Source organism: Pan paniscus, chromosome 15 (assembly GCF_029289425.2).
Source record: "Pan paniscus chromosome 15, NHGRI_mPanPan1-v2.0_pri, whole genome shotgun sequence".
Lineage (NCBI taxonomy): Eukaryota > Metazoa > Chordata > Mammalia > Primates > Hominidae > Pan > Pan paniscus.
Genome location: NC_073264.2, coordinates 21,691,687 through 21,711,218, shown reverse-complemented (window position 1 = coordinate 21,711,218; position 19,532 = coordinate 21,691,687). Strand labels below are relative to the sequence as shown.

The window sequence follows — 19,532 nt, the reverse complement described above, 5'->3', positions numbered from 1 at the left end:
AAAATGAAACAAAGGAAAAAGAGGATGACAAAGTCTTTAATAGAAAGCCTACAGCCTGGGCAACATAGAGAGACCCAATTTCTACAAAAAAAAAAAATTAGCCAGGCATGGTGGCATGTGCCTGTGGTCCCAGCTACTTGAGAGGCTAAGGTGGGAGGATTGCTTGAGCCCAAGAGGTTGAGGCTGCAATTAGCTGTGATCATACCACTGTATTCTAGCGTGGGTGACAGGGTGAGATACTATCTAAAAAAAACCCCAAACCGCAAACAACAACAACAAAAAGAAAGCCTAACACCTTTGAACTTAAAAAAAAAAAAAAAAGAAGAGATTGCTAGTGTAATGGGGAAATTGAAGAAAACGGCATGTATACATTCAAACAAGAGCTAAACCATGGCCACAAACTTCCAGGGATGAGTGATTCCCTTCTGAGTGGCATCAGGTCTAGCTCTGGTTCATCCTTACCTGAGGATGAAGACCATTAGGGCACCAGCTTTGTGTGACCGCCCCCCGCCACCAGCACCAGGTTCCTATTTCTATCTCAGCCAGGAATTGTCCTGAAACATAAGGATTTGAACTACAGTCAAGTGCTCTCTGAGCATGAATGGCCTTAGTGCTCACCTCTCAGGCTTTCATAAAAAAATGACTTAGCCATTTTCTATTCTCTCTTCAGATTGTCAATGTTTTTAATTTTTTTTTAATTTAGTATTTTTATTTGATCACAGCAAGATGGTAGATCGAAGCAATTCAACATTCTATTACTAAAATCTATATTTACTTAACATTTTAAATAATATCTCTCTTTCGTATTCAATTTATATTATTACTATTATTATTGTTATTTTTTGAGATGAAGTTTCACTCTTGTTGCCCAGGCTGGAGCACAATGGCATGATCTCAGATCACTGGAACCTCCACCTCCCGGGTTCAAGGGATTCTCCCGCCTCAGCTTCCCAAGTAGCTGGGATTACAGGCATACGCCACCACACCTGGCTATTTTTTTTTTTTTTTTTGTATTTTTAGTAGAGACAGGGTTTCACCATGTTGGCCAGGCTAGTCTCGAACTCCTGATCTCAGGTGATCCACCCACCTCGGCCTCCCAAAGTGCTGAGATTATAGGCATGAGTCACTGCGCACAGCCTGTATTATATTTTATAGTCATACTTGCTTTGTCTGTGGGACCTTGGTAGTAACCACTAGTAGTGGTTGATTATATGATGGTGTAAAATAATTTCTAGAAGCACTTCTATTCTGTAACCTGAGGTGCACTTGCAAAACGACAATGCCTGTGCTGTGCTTACAGCCTCTTTCACACAAGTTCCATACTTACATACATGCAGCTTCTCGTGAGCTTCCACGGTAATTAGGCCTTCCCCTCTCACTGAACTTTTGCTACTTAACAAAAAGAAAAGCTTCCAATTTTCTCGATCACAAGACTGTGAATCCTATGAGGGAAGAAAATGTGTCTTATATACCTTTGTCTCAAATTTATTTCCTGGCTCAATGTTTGGTACATTGCAGGTGCCAAACAAGGGCAATAAAAATCAATAATTGAAAAATAAGGGAGATGATGTCTAAATATAACTGTGATAAAACTCGTTAAAGTTTTATAACAGTATATTTATACAAGCCCTAAGATGAGGAAGATGTATCTCAGGTTTTTTCTAAAGTAAAGTACGAAACTATCTGAGTGAAATTATGTTAAGGGGCTCTGAAGACCTCGCTTCAACATTTCTATCAATAAACAGGCTCCTAAGGAACCCTAGAATTGTGGGAAAAAATGATTTTCCAAATCTAATGATCAGAAAGTTCTCCTAGAAAATTGTTCTTTGTTGGCCGGGTGCAGTGGCTCATGCCTGTAATCCCAGCACTTTGGGAGGCCGAGGTGGGTGGATCACCTGAGGTCAAAAGTTCGAGACTAGCCTGGCCAACATGGTGAATCTCCATCTCTACTAAAAATACCAAAAATTAGCCAGGCGTAGTGGCGGGCACCTGTAATCCAGCTACTCAGGAGGCTGAGACAGGAGAATCATTTGAACGTGGGAGGTGGACGTTGCAGTGAGCCGAGATGGCGCCATTGCACTGCAGCCTGGGCAACAAGAGCTAAACTCCATCTCAAAAAAAAAAAAAAAAATTGAAAATTGTTCTTTGTTTAAAGAACTTACTCATATAACCAAACACCACCTGTTCCCCATAACCTATGGAAATAAAAAAATTTTACAAAATATGTTTTATTATTTATTTTTTCAATACATAATATAGGCACATGATAAAGAATTTGAACGCACAAAAGGAGTTATGAAAAAAGTCTCCTTTACTATCTTGTTGCTTAGACACCAAATTCTTCTTGCCTGAAGCAACCATTGTTATCAGTTTTTTGGAGCTCTTTCAGGAGATATACACATTTCCATGGAAGGCAACTACAATACACTCGGCTATTCACTTTGCTTTTTTCATTTAACAGTATGTCTTGGACATATTATATATCATTGCATATGGAACTGCTTCATAGTTTATAAATTGAAGACATAATATTCCATGGTATAACTCACCATAGCTCATTTTACTAGTCTTCCATTAATGGGAACTGATGTTTTTCTCAATATTTTGCTATTACAACAATGCTGCAGTAAACATTTCCCACGTGTGTAAAAATATCTGTAGGTTAAACACCTTAAAATTTGAGGTGCTGTTTTAAAGGATATGTGCCTTCTAAATTTTGATAGAGGTTGCCTTGTCACCCTATATAGAGTTTGTAAAGCTGATACACCCACCAGCTAAGTGTGACAGAACCCATTTCACAATCCTCAGACAAGCAATGTGTAATCAAACTTCTTGATCTTTGTCAATTTAATAGATAAAAAGTGAGATATATTTATAGGCTTATTCTACTTTTACCTTTTTATGAATTAGTTAGTGCCCTTTCCATGTTTAAGAATCTTTTTCTGGATGTTATTCGTTTATATCCTTTTGCTCATTTTCTTACTGGGATACTGTTCTGTTCTCTTACTATTTTACAGAGCTTCATTTATATTAAGGAAACAAACTTATTGTGATATGACTGGCAAATAAGTGAGAAGTCCTAAAGAGAAATTCAGGGTTACTTTTCAAAGCAAACGGAACTTGGGCTAGTTAAAAGGGTGGTGGATAGGAACTTTTTTTTTTTTTTTTTTTTGGAATTAAGTCATTATCCTCAGCAAATTGCTCCCTGATTCCCAATTCCTATTTATTTAACCTGAAAAACAGGTATTTGGATTAGTGAAGACACTTCAATCATAGCATGACCTTTCACTGCAGGCCTAGGGGAAAGTTCAAGGAGAACTAGCCCAAGTTTCTAATACAAATTCTGGGTGACTATTTTTACTGATCTACAATTACTGGGTGCCTTCCATTAAAAAAAGGCCAAAATCTGTGGTCCTGATTTTATCATTTATTTCACCATAGGTAACCTTTCCCCTGCTTCCCGCAGGGGAAGAGTCCTCAGGGATTCTTTGCTGGTTGCAATGAAAAGAAAAGCAGGTGTGCATCCCAGATTTGTGTTTATGCCAGCCTCTATATCCACCTGTCTCTCTGATTTGTGGGCTTTTGAAGACACATGCTACATGATCATCTCCTGAAAGTGAAGGAAGAAGTGAGAATGTATGGAATCTAGATAGAATAGAAAAAACTTTCTGGTCATGACTGAAAAACTTGTACTAAACCCAAAATAATTTCTATCAACAGTAAAATCTGGACAAAATACATAAAACAACCATTTGAAGGCACTCAGAGCAACAGACATAGGCAAGCCTTCATGGGCTACAGTCCAAGATGAAGGGAAGAAAAGGGAGGTGAGTTTCACATTCCCCATGTGTATTTCCCTGAGGATATTTGACCATTTACTGGGTTGGGAGAGTATGAGGAAAGGAGGAATAAGGACTGAGCAGAAAGCAGTAGTTTTACTGAACTGAGAAGGTAGAGAATTTGAAAGTTGCCAAAGCACCTGGCGTTTGAGAAATCCTGGAGAGGGAAGGACCACAGAAGCTAGGCTAAAAATATGATGCAATTCCCCTTCAAGGCATTTTTGGATTTCTAAGCTGTGTGTACATGGTGAGACCCCAAAATAGCTAGCAGAAACAAAAGCTGAGAGTCTAAAGAGCAAAGCGGAAGTTTCAGGAGTCATGGGGTTCAAGAAGTACTGAAATAGGAGGCTAGGATCAGCTGAAGTGGAGGGGCCTTCTAAACAGTCAAGATTTGTCCCTGAGGTCTCAGAAAGGCTATGTTCCTGCAGTAAGAGTCACACCCTAAGAGTAAAACTAAAACGAGCACAGATCATTTTAAAAACACATACAAGTAGTGCTTAAATAGAATCAATGTGATCTGCCTCTACTCCATCTACTTGCTAGAACAAAACCTTCGTTACTGCACATATTGTCTTTATAGTTTTTAAAATACAATGCCCACCAGTCAATTAAAAAACATTGAGGCATGTTACACAACTGGGCAAATAATCAAGATCTGAAAGGAGAAATAACAGAAACATGCTCACAGGTATTTTAGCTTTGGCCAATAGTAAGATGAACAATTAACTGTATAAGACCAGTTTTTTTTTTTTTTTTTCTGAGACAGAGTCTCGCTCTGTCGCCCAGGCTGGAGTGCAGTGGCACGATCTGGGCTCACTGCAAGCTCCGCCTCCCGGGTTCACGCCATTCTCCTGCCTCAGCCTCCCGAGTAGCTGGGACTACAGGCGTCCGCCACCACGCCCGGCTAATTTTTTGTATTTTTTAGTAGAGACAGGGTTTCACCGTGTTAGCCAGGATGGTCTTGATCTCCTGACCTCGTGATCCACCCGCCTCGGGCTCCCAAAGTGCTGGGATTACAGGCGTAAGCCACCGCGCCTGGCCAAGACCAGTTTTTTTTAAACCCCAAAATTAAAGACAAGATTAATTACGCAAGGACCTTTTTGATTAACATTTTATGTTCCCCAAAATTTCTTCAGAGCTTTTTTCATATCTTTGTTCCTAAGACTATATATCACAGGGTTAAGCAGTGGGGTAACAACAGAATAAAACAGAGTCACAGTCTTCTGCTTTCCAGCTTCATTCTTAGATGGTGGGCTCCCATACATGACCAGTACTGAGCCGTAGAACAGTGAAACCACAGCCAGGTGAGACCCACAGGTGGAGAGAGCCTTTCTTCTCCCAGCTGCTGAAGGGACCCTCAACACAGCTCTCACGACCAGAGCATAGGACCCCACGATGAAGAGAAAGAGCATAAAGACAGGCAGAGGACTTAAGACAGAAAAGACAAGCTCTATCACAGGGCCTTTTTTGCAAGTGAGAGTTAGAAGAGGAGCTGGGTCACATACGAAGTGGTCAATAATCCTAGATCCACAGAAGGACATTTGGGAGATGTTGACGATAGGAATCAAGAACCAGATGAAACCAAGTACCCAGCAATTGACCACAAGATTGGTACAGAGACGTCTGGTCATAATGGTTGGATAGCGTAGAGGCCGACAGATGGCAAGGTATCGATCAAATGCCATAACTGCCAGGAAAAAGCATTCTGTAGAGCCCAAGGAGAAGAAAAAGTAGAACTGGAGGAAGCAGCCAGAGAAGGAGATGATCTTGGTGTCAGAGAGGAAGTTGGCCAGCATGCTGGGGACTGTGGAGGTGACATAACAGATCTCCAGGAAGGAGAAGTTGGCGAGCAGGATGTACATGGGGGCGTGGAGTCTCTGATCCCAGTGCACAGCACAGATGATGGAAACATTGCCCATGAGGGTCAGAAGGTAAACAACAGTGAAGAGCACAAAGAGGAGGATCTGCCCCTCCCTGGGGCAAGGGAAGCCCAGGAGGATGAAGCCAGTGAAGGTGCTGGAGTTGCTGGGGCTGTTGAAGATTTTCATGTGTCCGTGAATTGTAAAAGCACCAGCAATTACTGAATGACAGTGCAAACATAGATGGGGAATCAGATTTATATTTAAATCATTTTGGGAAAGAAAATGCATAAATTTACTATTGAAATAAAAGTAAAAAGTAAAAAACAGAATGCAGATATGTCAATAGTCACTTTTTTTCTTTTAAACTGACGTATTGATCTGGATTGATTCTTTGCTCGCGTTCACATTTTTACCATAGGCTCAAGAAAACTTTTGACCAAAATTGATAAGCTGTCATTTACATTTTATTAGGTGTAAAGCCCTTATAATTTTCAGGCATGTTTACAACACTTTCCTTCAAGAGTCTTTGTATAAATATATAACAGAATATGTATTTATGTATATATTCTTACACAAATGAATTTAATTTTCAGACGGTGAAATCATTGCAGCTTTTTGTGGCAGAGACTGAGTGAAACTGTGTAGCCATGTAATATGAGACCATAAAACTGTTTGAATTACTTCTTTTATGTCACTTTTGACACTGGCCTTATTCTAAATTAAATGGTTAACTTATTAACTTAATAATATCATTCACTTGTTTCATGAGTAACACAGTCAAATCAATTAGAGGAAATTAGCTGTTGTCAGTTTCTTTTGTGTTAGGACAGCAGTCCTAGCCATCCTCAGTAGACCAGGCTGAAAGAATTATTAACTGGCCATGCTGAAACACGTCTGTGCTTGCCGTGAAGAATATATAAATTTGCCTAGACTATAGTTAAATATATAATTCTATTCCAATAATACAAATTATGGATATAATTGATAACATGCAATTCTAAATAACAGTGGGTTTGTAGGCGATATTAGACTACAGCTGTGGTCCATCTCCCAGTAACCACTTAGGAACATCTCAAGGCAGAGTGGCTTTTGAAGGCTGAATATCTGCATGATGCCTTTCATTTGTTTTAAATGAATTAGAATATCTTTGTGAAACAATCATGTAATCAAGCCTTGGAATTAGAGCCCTTTCTAAATAAGTGCATAAGTGAGAAAACTAAAGAAAGTTTGTGTCCCTCCTTCTATGTTTAGATCCACATTTTGCTTTTTGAAGTTGGCACAGGGACCCAGGAAGTTTTAAGGTAGCAGAATCTGCTGCCCCTAAACATGCCACTTTGGCATAAGATTATTTTCAGCTGAAGGCAATTGAGAAAAAGCAGATACAAGAAAAGCTCTCTGTCTTTCCCCTATTATTTGCATAGAAACAGGATAACTTTGCAAGGGTAGCCTTCCTCTCCTCTCTACCACGGAGGACAAGGTAAAATTACCAGAGACAACTGTAAACCCTTTCCACCTGGAGATGGCACCAGAGGAATCTATATAACAATTTTTACCAACTTTAGCCTGTATCTTCCATTAGTTTGCCCATAATATTTATTTTCCCACAGTTTCCCACCCTAGAAATGCAAAGTCCTTTTTCTTTGTCTTGTCACTTCTCTAAAAAAATTATTATTCTTTAGCTGAGATGCTATGTAAGCCTAACTTCTAACCACACCTTTGAGCTACTCATCTCCCAGCGCTCCCATGTGTATTTATGATGCGTATGCTCATAAACTTATGTTTATTTTCCTCTTGTTGATTTGTGTTTTGTCAGTCTTACTTATAAGGCCCCAGCCGAAGAACCTAGATAGGAGAAAAAAATTTTTTTCCTCCCCTGCAGAGTCTACTAATTTCTTAGCAGAATATTTAAATTCTGTATAACTTATAAGACCAAAAACAAAAGATGCCGGCAGCAAGTTGACACCCTTCTCAAGCATAGATGTGAGTACTTAGAGGTTTATGTTGGAAGAATTCAGTTTTGTTGGTGATGGGGTGAACTGAGGGAGAAATTTTAACATAATCCATAATGATTTATTTATTTATTGAGATGGAGCCTTGCTCTGTCACCCAGGCTGGAGTGCAGTGGCACAATCGCAGCTCACTGCAATGTCCGCCTCCTGGGTTCAAGCAATTCTCGTGCCTCAGCCTTATGAGTAGCTGGGATTACAGGCACAAGCCACCAGCCTGGCTAATTTTTGTATGTTTAGTATAGATAAGTTTCATGTCATGTTGGCCAGGCTGGTCTTGAACTCCTGACCTCCAGTGATCTGCTCCTTTTGGCCTCCCAAAGTGCTGGGATTACAGGCGTGAGCCACTGCGCCCAGCCACATAATTTTTAAAAACACCCTATAGGTCATTTGTAACTCAGGATTCCCTAATTCCCATGACATGGAGGATGCCTGGAGACAAAAGAGTCTCCACAGTTTCTGTCAGACTCTATTTTAACGTATATAAGCAAAATAAGGATTAAATGTACTTGGCTTTTGGTGGGAATAGGGTGGAATAGGTTCTGGTAACTGTACCATAAACTTCTATTTTCTATAAGTTTTTTCTTTTCTGCTTCTCTACTTTTAAAGTCATTTGTTTAGGGGCCCAAAAACTTCTGAGACTGCATATTTATCTTTTATAAAGGGAACTGAAAGCAGACAGTGGACGGGTCTAATGATTTTCTAAAATAAAGTCACTCTGCACCAGTTTCACTCATGATCAAGGACATTAAGCATTTAGTCATTTCTATGTCACACCTTTGCCTTTGTAGGGTGTTTTAAAAGTTACCTTAGCTTCACACGAGCCATTCATGGCTAATGAATAAAACTAATGAATTACTAATGAATAAAAACACACAAAAAAGAATTCTGCTATGATGTGTGAAGGTCCTTCATGTTTTCTAAAAAAGATTAAGTGTGTATGACTAGTACTAATTCAGAGGAATATAACTTTATTATGATCAATTAAGAACAACTCTTACTAATAATGCTTAGGCATTTTTGACCAGGATTTTTTTGCTAGTGTTCCTAAAATTTTATTTTAGGGGTAAGCATCTGCTCAACAGTTGAATAATTTGACTTCTTGGATTAAATGTTTAATCAATTTTTTTCTGATGGAACTTATTTCAATGTAGTATCTCCTTCTTTTCCTCTACCCTCACATCTCATTCACAAATAATTCCTTTTAGTTTTGTCTCAAAAATAAGTCTCATGTCTGCTCACTTCTCCCCATCTCCACTGCCAACATCCTAGTTCAAGCTATTCTCTTTTCTCCCCTAGACCATGTGATGCTGCTGTTCTAACTGGCTTCCTGTTTCCACTCTTGCCTGTCTGTAACTTGTTTTCCATGCCACAGCCAGAGTAACTCCTTAAAGAAAGAAAATCAGACCAGTTCCTTTCCTTGCACATAGATTTCAATTAGCTTCCCAATGCTCTTTGAATAAAATAAAACTTTGAAAATGTAATCTTTGATTTGACCCTTCATAATATTTCCAACATCATCTCATGATTCTATTATTCAAACTTTCTCTCTCTCACACACATACACACAAACACACACTCTGTTGTACAAAGTAGGCACAAAGATGCTCCACTAACACAAGCGCTGCAAATATAAAATAAGGATTCACTGGAGAAAACACTCGCAAGCAGAGGGTAACAGAGTGTACATCATTCCCTGGGCTCTCCTGCTCCCACTGAGGGGTGTGCACGTTTGCACTACACACACACTAGCCAACAATTCCATACCGAGGGATTCCATCTCTGTGATACTCACACCAGGGTCAGCAAACATTTTCTTTAGTTTAGTCTCATGGGCTCTATAGTCTCTGTCAAAACTACTCAGCTCTGCTGTGTACTGCAAATGCAACCATACATAATATGTAAGTGAATGTATGTGCCTATGTTGCTATAAAACTATTATGTCTACTGAAATGTGAATTTCATATAATTTTCATGTGTCACAAAATCTCATTTTCTATCAATTTTTAAACATATTAAAAATGTAAAATCTATTGTTAACTTGCTGGCCCTACAAAAATAGGCAGCAGGCCAGGTTTGGCACATTGGATACAGTTTGCTAACCCCTACTGTACACATTTATAGGGAAAACAGAACAAGGAACATCCATTTGACTGTGGAACAACAGAAGCTCCTTGGTGAGGCAAATACCTTTGTTAGAAACAGAGAGGAACTTGTAACTTCTGTGTTTTAGGAGGCCGAGGCGGAAGGATCACTTGAGCTCAGGAGTTCGAGACCAGCCTGGCCAACATGGCAAAACTTCGTCTCTACTAAAAACACACAAATTAGCCAGGCTTGGAGGCACGCACCACCTGTAATCCCAGTTACTCGAGAGGCTGAGGCACAAGAATTCGCCTGAACCCAGGAGGCAGAGGTTGCAGTGAGCTGAGATTGCACCACTGCACTCCAGCCTTGGCAACAAAGTGAGACTCTGCCTCAACACAACCCCCAAAACAAAAACCAAAACAACAAACAAAACAAAACAAAAAACAAACAGAGAGGACTTCTAGAGGTGAAAGCTGGAATCAGTCTGTTCTGCTGAACTAACTCAGACCTCTGGGCCAACTTTCAGCTAAATTATGTTTCCAAAGCCATTGGAATTTGCCTCTCTGACTGTCTCCTCTCTACACACATGCATGCACACACATAACATGTACACCCTTCCTCCTCAAAACTTCAGCAATATAACACTGGCCTTCTTTCAGTTTTTACAAACAGCCAGGTACTTTCAGGACTCAGGTTTTTTGCTCTTGTACTTCAAGTTCACTCTTTATCGCCAGTGCCCCGCACAGTCTGAGGAAGATAATAGGTATTTCTCAAATATTTGTTAAAAAATGATTGTCTACACTGTTATAGAGGATATAGATAGACAACACATCGATAGATATTTACCAATTACTTCATTGAACTTCAAAATGAAGGAGAGATGAAATTTGAGGAAATGAAATATATAAGAGAGACTTCAAATTACCCTAGGCTACTAGAGTGTTGTCCTAGCCTTGAGAGGAATTCCATTCAAAGGAAGCCATGGGAAATCGAATATTCTGGGTGATAGAACATGTCCCATCCCAGAGAGTTTCTTCCTGACTGCTAAAGATAATTATTGTTCCACAGCTTTGGATATAGAATTAGGACAGAGCTAGAGGGAAATTCTAGCTTCTGTATTGCAACAAAGTTGTGGAGGGGTTCTAGTAGTCTTTTAACCTGTATAAGCTTCATTTTCTTTATATGAAATGGGAGTTGGATTACATGATTTTTGATTCCTTTTCGTTATGAAATACTATTATTCCAAGTATCCCACATGTATACATGATATGAAGACTTTATGGATCTAGAGGTGATGTTTGTTGCATTTGTCTCTCAGATGAAAATGCCCTTTGGGGGCTGGGCTTGGTGGTTCACACCTGTAATCCCAGCTATTTGGGAGGCCGAGGCAGGAGATCACCTGAGGTCGGGAGTTTGAGACCAACCTAGCCAACACGTTGAAACCTCGTCATTACTAAAACTACAAAAATTAGCCGGGTATAGTCATGTGTGCCAGTAATCTCAGCTACTTGGGAGGCTGAAGCAGGAGAATCACCTGAACCCGGGAGACAGAGGTTGTGGTGAGCCGTGATCGTGCCACTGCACTCCAGCTTGGGTGACAGAGTGAAACTCTGTCTCAAAAAAAAAAAAAATGCCAGTTGGGTAGTTTGACATTTATACACGAAGGCAAAAGTTCCAGGCAAGTTCCCCCTCAGGGCAATTTTTCGACTTTGAGAGTCTAACAAAGCTGCCCTAGAAAACAAGAAGGGTGTGAAAATGATTCTCTGTGTGCTGTCACCATTTGACGCTTGACTTAAGTAGATCAAGAGCGTGTGACAGAAAAAAGATATTCTAACAAGAGTGTAATGTTACTCACCTTTTATTACCTAGCTCCTCTGTACAGAGAGCAGCAGCAGTGTTTACCTGGCACAAGGCTAAGCTGGAGCTGTCCAAAGTGGCAGGCAGATTCCCCCGAGTTGGTTACAGAAGCAAGTGTGAATACGGGTTCAGTGGTGTTAAAGCTGTGCTTATGTGTACAGGATGCTTGGATTGGGTCAATTAACTTTCCAAACAAGAAAACAACAGCTTCACCCTCATTATATCTCAGAAATGTTGGATTAGACCCACTTTAAGTTAGCCAGCTCCTGTGCTATAATACATAATATGAGACAAAAGCATTTCTCTGATGTTTTACTTTTTCCCCAAGGCTAGCTCAAAAAGGCAGTGTGGATCGGAAGCATTATTGTTCTGATCTCAACAGCACACATCCATCTGCTTCACTTGATTTTGACTACATATCATTACACCTATTTACTTTCTGCAAAGTCCTTGAAAATAAGAACAGCTTTTCCTTTTATGAGAAGGGGTAGGCAACTCAGGCATAGTAGAAAAACAGTGGATTTGAGTAAGGAGCCTAGGACTTGAATTACAACCTAGGCTTTACCAATCCTGGAAACTTTGTCCATTGCATCATCTCCTTTCATGGACAAAAGGGGATCACAAACCTGAAGTTTCTCTGAGACTGTCTGATTGTCCTGGAGAGGAGAGGTAGTCTTTTCTATGTTAGCCATCAAAGAATGAAGGAGCAGAAATAGGGAGAAGGTCTCTTGGTGTTTGCTGGTGGATGGAGGCATTATGAACAGAGCCCTCAGGGAGTGAGCTCTGTTCCTGCGCTCAGTGAGGATCAATTTACCAGCTAGAGGAACAGTGTCAGGAGACTGTTCTGTGCTGGTTCTTTCCTTCCTCTGGGGCCTCCGTTCTCTGGAGATCCTTGGTGCCTCCTGCCTTTGTTTTCCAGTAGAGAAGAAAATATCTTTTCCAGCCTCCAAATTGTCAGGGATGGTATGAGATATAATCAGTCTTCAAGCTCACTCAGAGCACCTACCAGGTATCCAAGGGAAAGTCTACCAAAGTAACACAGGGTGTTATGGCTGTGATGCAGAAAGCTGTTCACTGGGCCTCTAGTGAGTGGTGTCAGTTATGGGTTTTGGGGACAGAGTTACCTCTGATTTTTTTGAGAAAAAAGAGATGGCTGGATTTGTGATGAGATCTCAGGCATAAAGGGCAGTGTAATGACAGCAGGAATCCATCTCCTCTCAGGACCACCATGATTTTCTTATAGACCTTTTCCTTTCTTGCTTGGGGTTGAGGTCTGTGACTCCCAAGCAGTTGCTTCTCAGGGCACACTTGCCAGGCCCAGGAGAGGCCAGAGCAGGGCACTAGCTCCTCCCCAGCAGTTGCATCTGAAGTTGGGCTCTAAGCCTTTCTCATCCCTGATGCGGTGCAGGTCTTTCAGCACAATTCATTTGCTGTCCTTCTATCTCCAACTATGGAAGAAGTTTTATCTCAAAGACTTAGTTAATTTTACTTCCTTCTTTCAGCAGCTTTGATTTTTTTTCTCTGTTGACAGCATTAGATCTAAAATTGGCAAATAAAACCCCCTATGATTCAGCTCTAACATATTATTATGTTTTAAAATGTTAACTTTTATTTTAGATTCAGGAAGTACACGTGCAGGTTTGTTACATGGTTATATTGTGTGATGCTGAGGTTTGGGATGTAATTGATCCTGTCACCCAGGTAGTAGGTACCTAGTAGTACCTACTAAGCATAGTACTTAGTAGGTAGCTTTTTAGCCCTTCATCCCTTCCCTCCTCATCTGGTAGTTTCCAGTGTCTATTGTTGCCATCTTTATGTCCATGTGCACCCTCTGTTTAGCTCTCACTTGTAGGTGAGAACATGTGATATTTGGTTTTCTGTTCCTGTGTTAATCTGCTTAGGATAATGATTTTCAGCTGCACCCGTGTTGCTGAACAGGACATGATTTCATTGTTTTTCATGGTTGCATATTATTCCATGGTGTATATGTATCACATTTTCTTTGTACAACCCAGTGCTAATGGACGCCTAGGTTGATTCCATGTCTTTGCTATTGTGACTAGTTCTGTGATGAACATATGAGTGCATATATGTTTTGGTAGAATTATTTATTTTCCTTTGGTTATATATCCAATAATGAGACTGTTGGGTAGAATGGTAGTTCTAAGTTTTTTGAGAAATCTCCAAACTGCTATCCACAGGGGCTGACGTAATTTACATTTCCACCAGTAGTATATAAGCATTCCCTTTTTCTCTGTAGTCTCACCCATACATACTGTTTTTTGACTTCTTACCCACAGCCATTCTGACTGGTGTGAGAGGATATCTCATTGTGGTTTTAATTTGTATTTCTCTGATCATTAGTGATGTTGAGAGCATTTTTAAAACTATGTTTGTTGGCCACTTGTATATCTTCTTTTTTTTTGGGATGGAGTCTCATTCTGTTGCTCAGGCAGGAGTACAGTGGCACGATCTCAGCTCACTGCAACCTGTGCCTCCCAGGTTCAAGCAATTCTCCTGCCCCAGCCTCCCAGGTAGTTGGGATTACAGGCGTGCACTGCCACGCCCAGATAATTTTTGTAATTTTAGTAGAGGCGGGGTTTCACCATGTTGGCCAGGCTGGTCTCGAACTCCTGACTTCAGATGATGCACCCACCTTGGCCTCCCAAAGTGCTGGGATTACAGGTGTGAGCCACCACGCCCAGCCTATCTTCTTTTGAGAAGAGTTTGTTCATGTCTTCTGATCTCTTTTTAATGGTGGTGTTTGTTTTTTGCTTGTTGAATTAAGTTCCTTATAGATTTGGATATGATACCTTTGTTGGATGCATAGTTTACGAATATTTTCTCCCATTCTGTAGGTTGTCTGTTTACTCTGCTGATTGTTACTTTTGCGATGTAGAAGCTCTTTAGTTTAATTAGGTCCCACTTGTCAACTTTTGTTTTTGTTGCAGTTGCTTTTGAGGACTTAGTCATAAATTCTTTCCTAAGGTCCATGAACAGAATACTGTTTCGGAGGGGTTCTTCTAGGATTCTTATAGTTTGAGGTCTTACATTTAAATCTTTGTTCTACTCTTTGAGCTAACTTTTGTATATGGTGAAAGATAGGGTCCAGTTTCAATTTTTTGCACATGGCTAGCTTACTATTGCAGTATTGAATTGAATAGGGAGTGGTTTCCCCATTGAATAGGAAATCCTTTCCCCATTGCTTATTTTTGTTGACTTTACTGAAGATCAGATGGCTATAGGTATGCGGCTTTATTTCTCAGTTATCTGTTCTGTTCAGTTGGCCTATATGTCTGTTCTCGTATCAGTATCATGATGTTTCGGTTAGTGTAGTTTTATAGTATAGTTTGAAATCCATCAGTATGATGCCACCAGCTTTGTTCTGTTTGCTTAGGATTGCCCTGGTTATTTGAGCTCTTTGGGGTCTATATAAATTTGAAATAGTTTTTTTTAATGCTATGAAAAATGACATTGGTAATTTATTAGGAATAGCATTGAATCTGTATATTGCTTTGGGCAGCATGGCCATTTTAGTGGAAGGATATTGATTCTTCCACTCCATGATCATGGAATGTTTTTTCCACTTGTTTATCTAAAACTGTCGCAGAGTTAACAGAAGACTCTTTTTTTTCCCCAGAGGTGTAGACTCTCCAGCTATATTTTAATATGTCTTCTCATCTAAGCACTACATTACCTTCTTTCCTGAAAGCAGGAAAGGGAATTTCCATGGGGGCTTCTTAGTCAGCTTTTTGTAGGCTTTCCCGAGGACAGAGGCAGGTGTCTTTGTAATACCAGCTGGGAGAGTAGGTGTGAAAATATGTTGGGATGGAGATGAGCAAATGTATTCGTCGTAGAATTCAGGTACTGTAAGTTGAGCCTGTCCTTTGCTCCTTGAGGATTCATTTACTGCCTGCAGAAGAACAGTGCTAGGAGACAGCTCTCTACTGGGTATTCCCTTACTCACCCCCATTCTTGTCTGGACACCCAGGGTAAGACATCTGTATTGCAGGAGTTTAATTTTGCCTTCTGATAAGTTGATGTCAATTGTGGGTTCTAAGGACAGATCACCCATTCCCACGAGAAAGGGTAGACTGCCTGGGGGAGTAATGGGGGCTGTGGAATTTCAGCGGGTATCACTCTCTCCCCAGGACAACCATGGCCTCCTTAGTGATCTTTCTCTCTCTTCTTTCAATTAGAGCTTCTGGGTCACAACAGTTTCACTGAAGAGCACTGCCTCTCATAGGACACTCACCAGGCCTCAAGGTGCTCTTGGTCAGGGAGCCATAGCAGGGCCATTCTGCAGCAGTGTGCAGAGAAGCTGTAATTGGGGTTTGGACTTCAAGGTTTCTTCATCCCCAACAAAAGAGCAAGTCTTTTAGTACCACTCATCATCTGTCCTTTCCTACTCCTTGAAGGATTTCTTTTTTTTCTTTCTTTCTCTTTTCTTTTTTTGTTTTTTTGAGACAGAGTCTCGCTCTATCGCCCAGGCTGGAGTGCAGTGGTGCGATCTTGGCTCTCTGCAACCTCCGCCTCCTAGGTTCAAGTGGTTCTCCTGCCTCAGTCTCCTGAGTAGCTGAGACCACAGGCATCTGCCACCATGCCTGGCTGATTTTTGTATTTTTAGTGGAGACGGGGTTTCACCATGTTGGTCAGGCTTGTCTCAAATTCCTGGCCTCAAGTGATCCACCCACCTCAGCCTCCTAAGGTGCTGGGATTACAGGTGTGAGCCACCACACCCAGCCTAGAAATTTTCATCTTAAACATCTCACTTCATTTAAGCACCTTCAATGTTTCCCAAGGCCACTGTAAAAAACCCCAAAATCCATATCCTGATTAGTAAGGCAACATAGCACTGCACTATCTTTCAAGTCTTGCATCTAGAAAAGACACACCAGAAGCACTGAAGGGTGAAGAGCAAGGTATCTGTAATGTGCTCTCAAAAGGTATATATGTAGAGAAAGACAGAGCAACAGAAGGGCAGAAAGGAAAAAATAAAACAATTGTGGTAAAATGTTAACAGTTTGGGATCTGGATAAAGGGAATATGGAAGTTCTTGCAACTTTTCTGTAAATCTGAAATTATTTCAAAATAAAAAATTACAAAAAATTATTAGATTACCTGTACTTATCAAGTACGCTTTTTTTTTGTTCTCCAGGTCACATTTGAAGGAACATTCTCTAAACATTTGCAAAGAAAAATTCAATTTTCCTTATGATTTAACTGGGTCCTAGTGAAGATGTCAAGAAGGAAAAATGCAAAATGTGGGCAAAACTGTATGGAATGATTTTAGTTGTAGTGACCTGTAACTAGGTAGACAGAATTCTGCTTTCTGCTGAAGATATTTTGTGGTTATGCCTGGCTAAGCATACAACTTCCAGAAATCGGTCAGCAGCTAGTTAACATTTACTATGTATATACCAGTTTTCTGGGTTGAGAATGAATATGAGAATTGGAAAAGTAGAGACATTCAAATATCTGTAAAAGATTGTCCTCATATACAAGGCATTTATTTATCATGGGAAAATTAACACTAATATTCCAGAAAAAAATATTAAAAAGATGCCATGAGAAAAACAATGCTTATACACTGCTGGTAGGAGTGAAAATTAGTTCAACCATTGTGCAAGATAGTGTGGTGGTTCCACAAAGACCTAAAAACACAAATACCACTCAATACAGTCATTTCATTACTGCGTATATGCCCAAAGGAATATAAATCATTCTATTATGAAGACATGACAATGAGTATGTTGATTATGGCAATATTCACAATAGCAAAGACATAGAATCAATCTAAATGCCCATTAATGATAGATTTGATAAAGAAAATGTGTCACATATACACCATGGAATACTATGCAGCCATAAAAAGAGTGAGATCGTGTCCTTTACAGGGACATGGATGGAGCTAGAGGCCATTATCTTTAGCAAACTAACACAGGAACAGAAAACCAAATACTGCATGATCTCACTTATAAGTGGGAGCTAAATAATGAGAACACATGGACACATGCATGGGAGAGGGAACAACATACACTGGGGCCTGTTGAAGGGTAGAGGGTGTGAGGAGGGAGAGGATCAGGAAAAATAACGAATGGGTACTAGGCTTAATACCTGCGTGATGTACAACAAACCCCCATGACACAAGTTTACATATGTAATAAATCTGCATGTACCCCTGAACTTAAAATAAAAATTTAAAAAGATGCCACAGATAAGTTAATTTATAAAATTATTTAACAAATAAGAATTTTGGATCTCTACAGGGCATTTACCTTGAGATAGAAATAGATCTATATTGTAAATATAAAGGTCCTTTCATAACCCGAAACATATTTCATGAGACTCTATCACTGAAGTAAAATGTGAGAGCTTCTCCAGTGATATATTTATAGTTTGTGACATCTCTTGAGAAATATTTTTTGTATTTTCTCAAGTATATATACTTGTATATATCAGATCTCTATCTCAACTATCTATCTAATCATCTATCTATATTTAAATTAGTAGGCTGGATTATCAATTGTTATTTGTGTTGTATTTTACAGCCTACTCACTTTATTCTAGCAGTTCATTTACACTTGTGAAATGAATCAATTTAAATAGTAACAAAATAGGAACAATCTGACAACTTTTTAGGGATACAGCTACTCAGGAATATGTGGCAGGAGAAACTGTACAATGTGATTGATAACAATCTTCATTTTGAAATATTGCTAGCATGGCTTCATCACAATTCACTCTGTCACGGACAGTGGTCAGCACTTGGCCATCTGCCACCCACTGCACTACCTTATCCTCGTGACTGATGAAAATAGAGATCGAATGTTTAAGGAAATTGACCAGCCGAGAGAGACACACCATGAAGTGTCTTTTTTTTTTTTCTTTTGAAACTTTCTTTCTAAGTGACACGATGTTGTAGGTTGGGTTCCCTGGAAACAGATCCTATCATTTGTATGCAGAAGGTTTCTTGTGGAGTTCTCTTGAGAACAATACCTATAAGGGAGTGATGAAAGTAGGATCGGGCAGAAGTTGAATTGTGATGAAGTTGCAACAAAAGTCTCAGCTGATGCCATGTGGAGCTCTGGAACTGGGATGGCCATTTATACTTGTCACCAAGTGTCAGGCCTTTGTACACCAGCATTGACTAACTGTTGGATTTGAGCTGCCCCTGGCAGGAGGGAAAATCAATGACAAGTCCCTTTGGCTTAGGGCAACTTCTGGCAGGGGATTTAGCTATGATCTAGTCATCAGCGTACTATACTTCTGGCAGCTGGGGGAATGCATGCCTCAGGCCTGAAGGAAAGCTCTGGGCAGCACATTATAACATCCACTACACAACACATGGGCCCGCTGACAGCCTTGCCCTACGCCGATGCCACATCTCAGAACATGCACTATGTAAATTTTCTTATTATCATTCTCAGTAGTTTGTACATCCCTGGACCATATACGTTGATCCTAAGAGCTATGCTTCAGCTGCTTTCAGCAGCTAGCCATCAAAATGCCTTTTCTATCCGTGGGTCTCACTTAATAGTGGTGTCTCTGTTCTGTGAAACCATATGATGATGTGTGTGAATCTCATATCTGACCATTTAGTATAAATGAAGATGATAAATCACAGTATCATAATGATATCCTCCATAAAGACTCTAGTTTTAAACTTCGTCAATTACACCTTACTCAATATGAACTTGAAACCTATCTTCAGTTATTTTTTTTATGGAATGAGTATTAGCCAAAGCTCAGGAACAGTTCTTCCTGCCCTGTCAAAGGACCCTGGTTTTCTTAATTATTTATTTCTGGCCTACTATATGAAGTAAAAATATTTGGTATACCTAATCTTATTTTGGAGGGATTTGCATATTGTAAGGTTAAAT

General features: G+C 39.9%; 1 protein-coding gene across 1 annotated transcript; it reads right to left on the bottom strand.

The window, feature by feature from the left end:
• Positions 1 to 4,085: 4,085 nt before the first annotated feature.
• Positions 4,086 to 5,902, bottom strand: LOC100983724 (olfactory receptor 11G2). Its single transcript, XM_003811716.3, has one exon. The coding sequence runs from the start codon at positions 5,885 to 5,887 to the stop codon at positions 4,952 to 4,954; it is 936 nt and encodes a 311-aa protein (XP_003811764.3). The 5' UTR covers positions 5,888 to 5,902; the 3' UTR covers positions 4,086 to 4,951.
• Between the last annotated feature and the right edge of the window lie 13,630 nt (positions 5,903 to 19,532).

Bases quoted from the DNA above. Each gene is read 5' to 3' on its own strand.
- LOC100983724 (XM_003811716.3), bottom strand. From the start codon at position 5,887: ATGAAAATCTTCAACAGCCCCAGCAACTCCAGCACCTTCACTGGCTTC.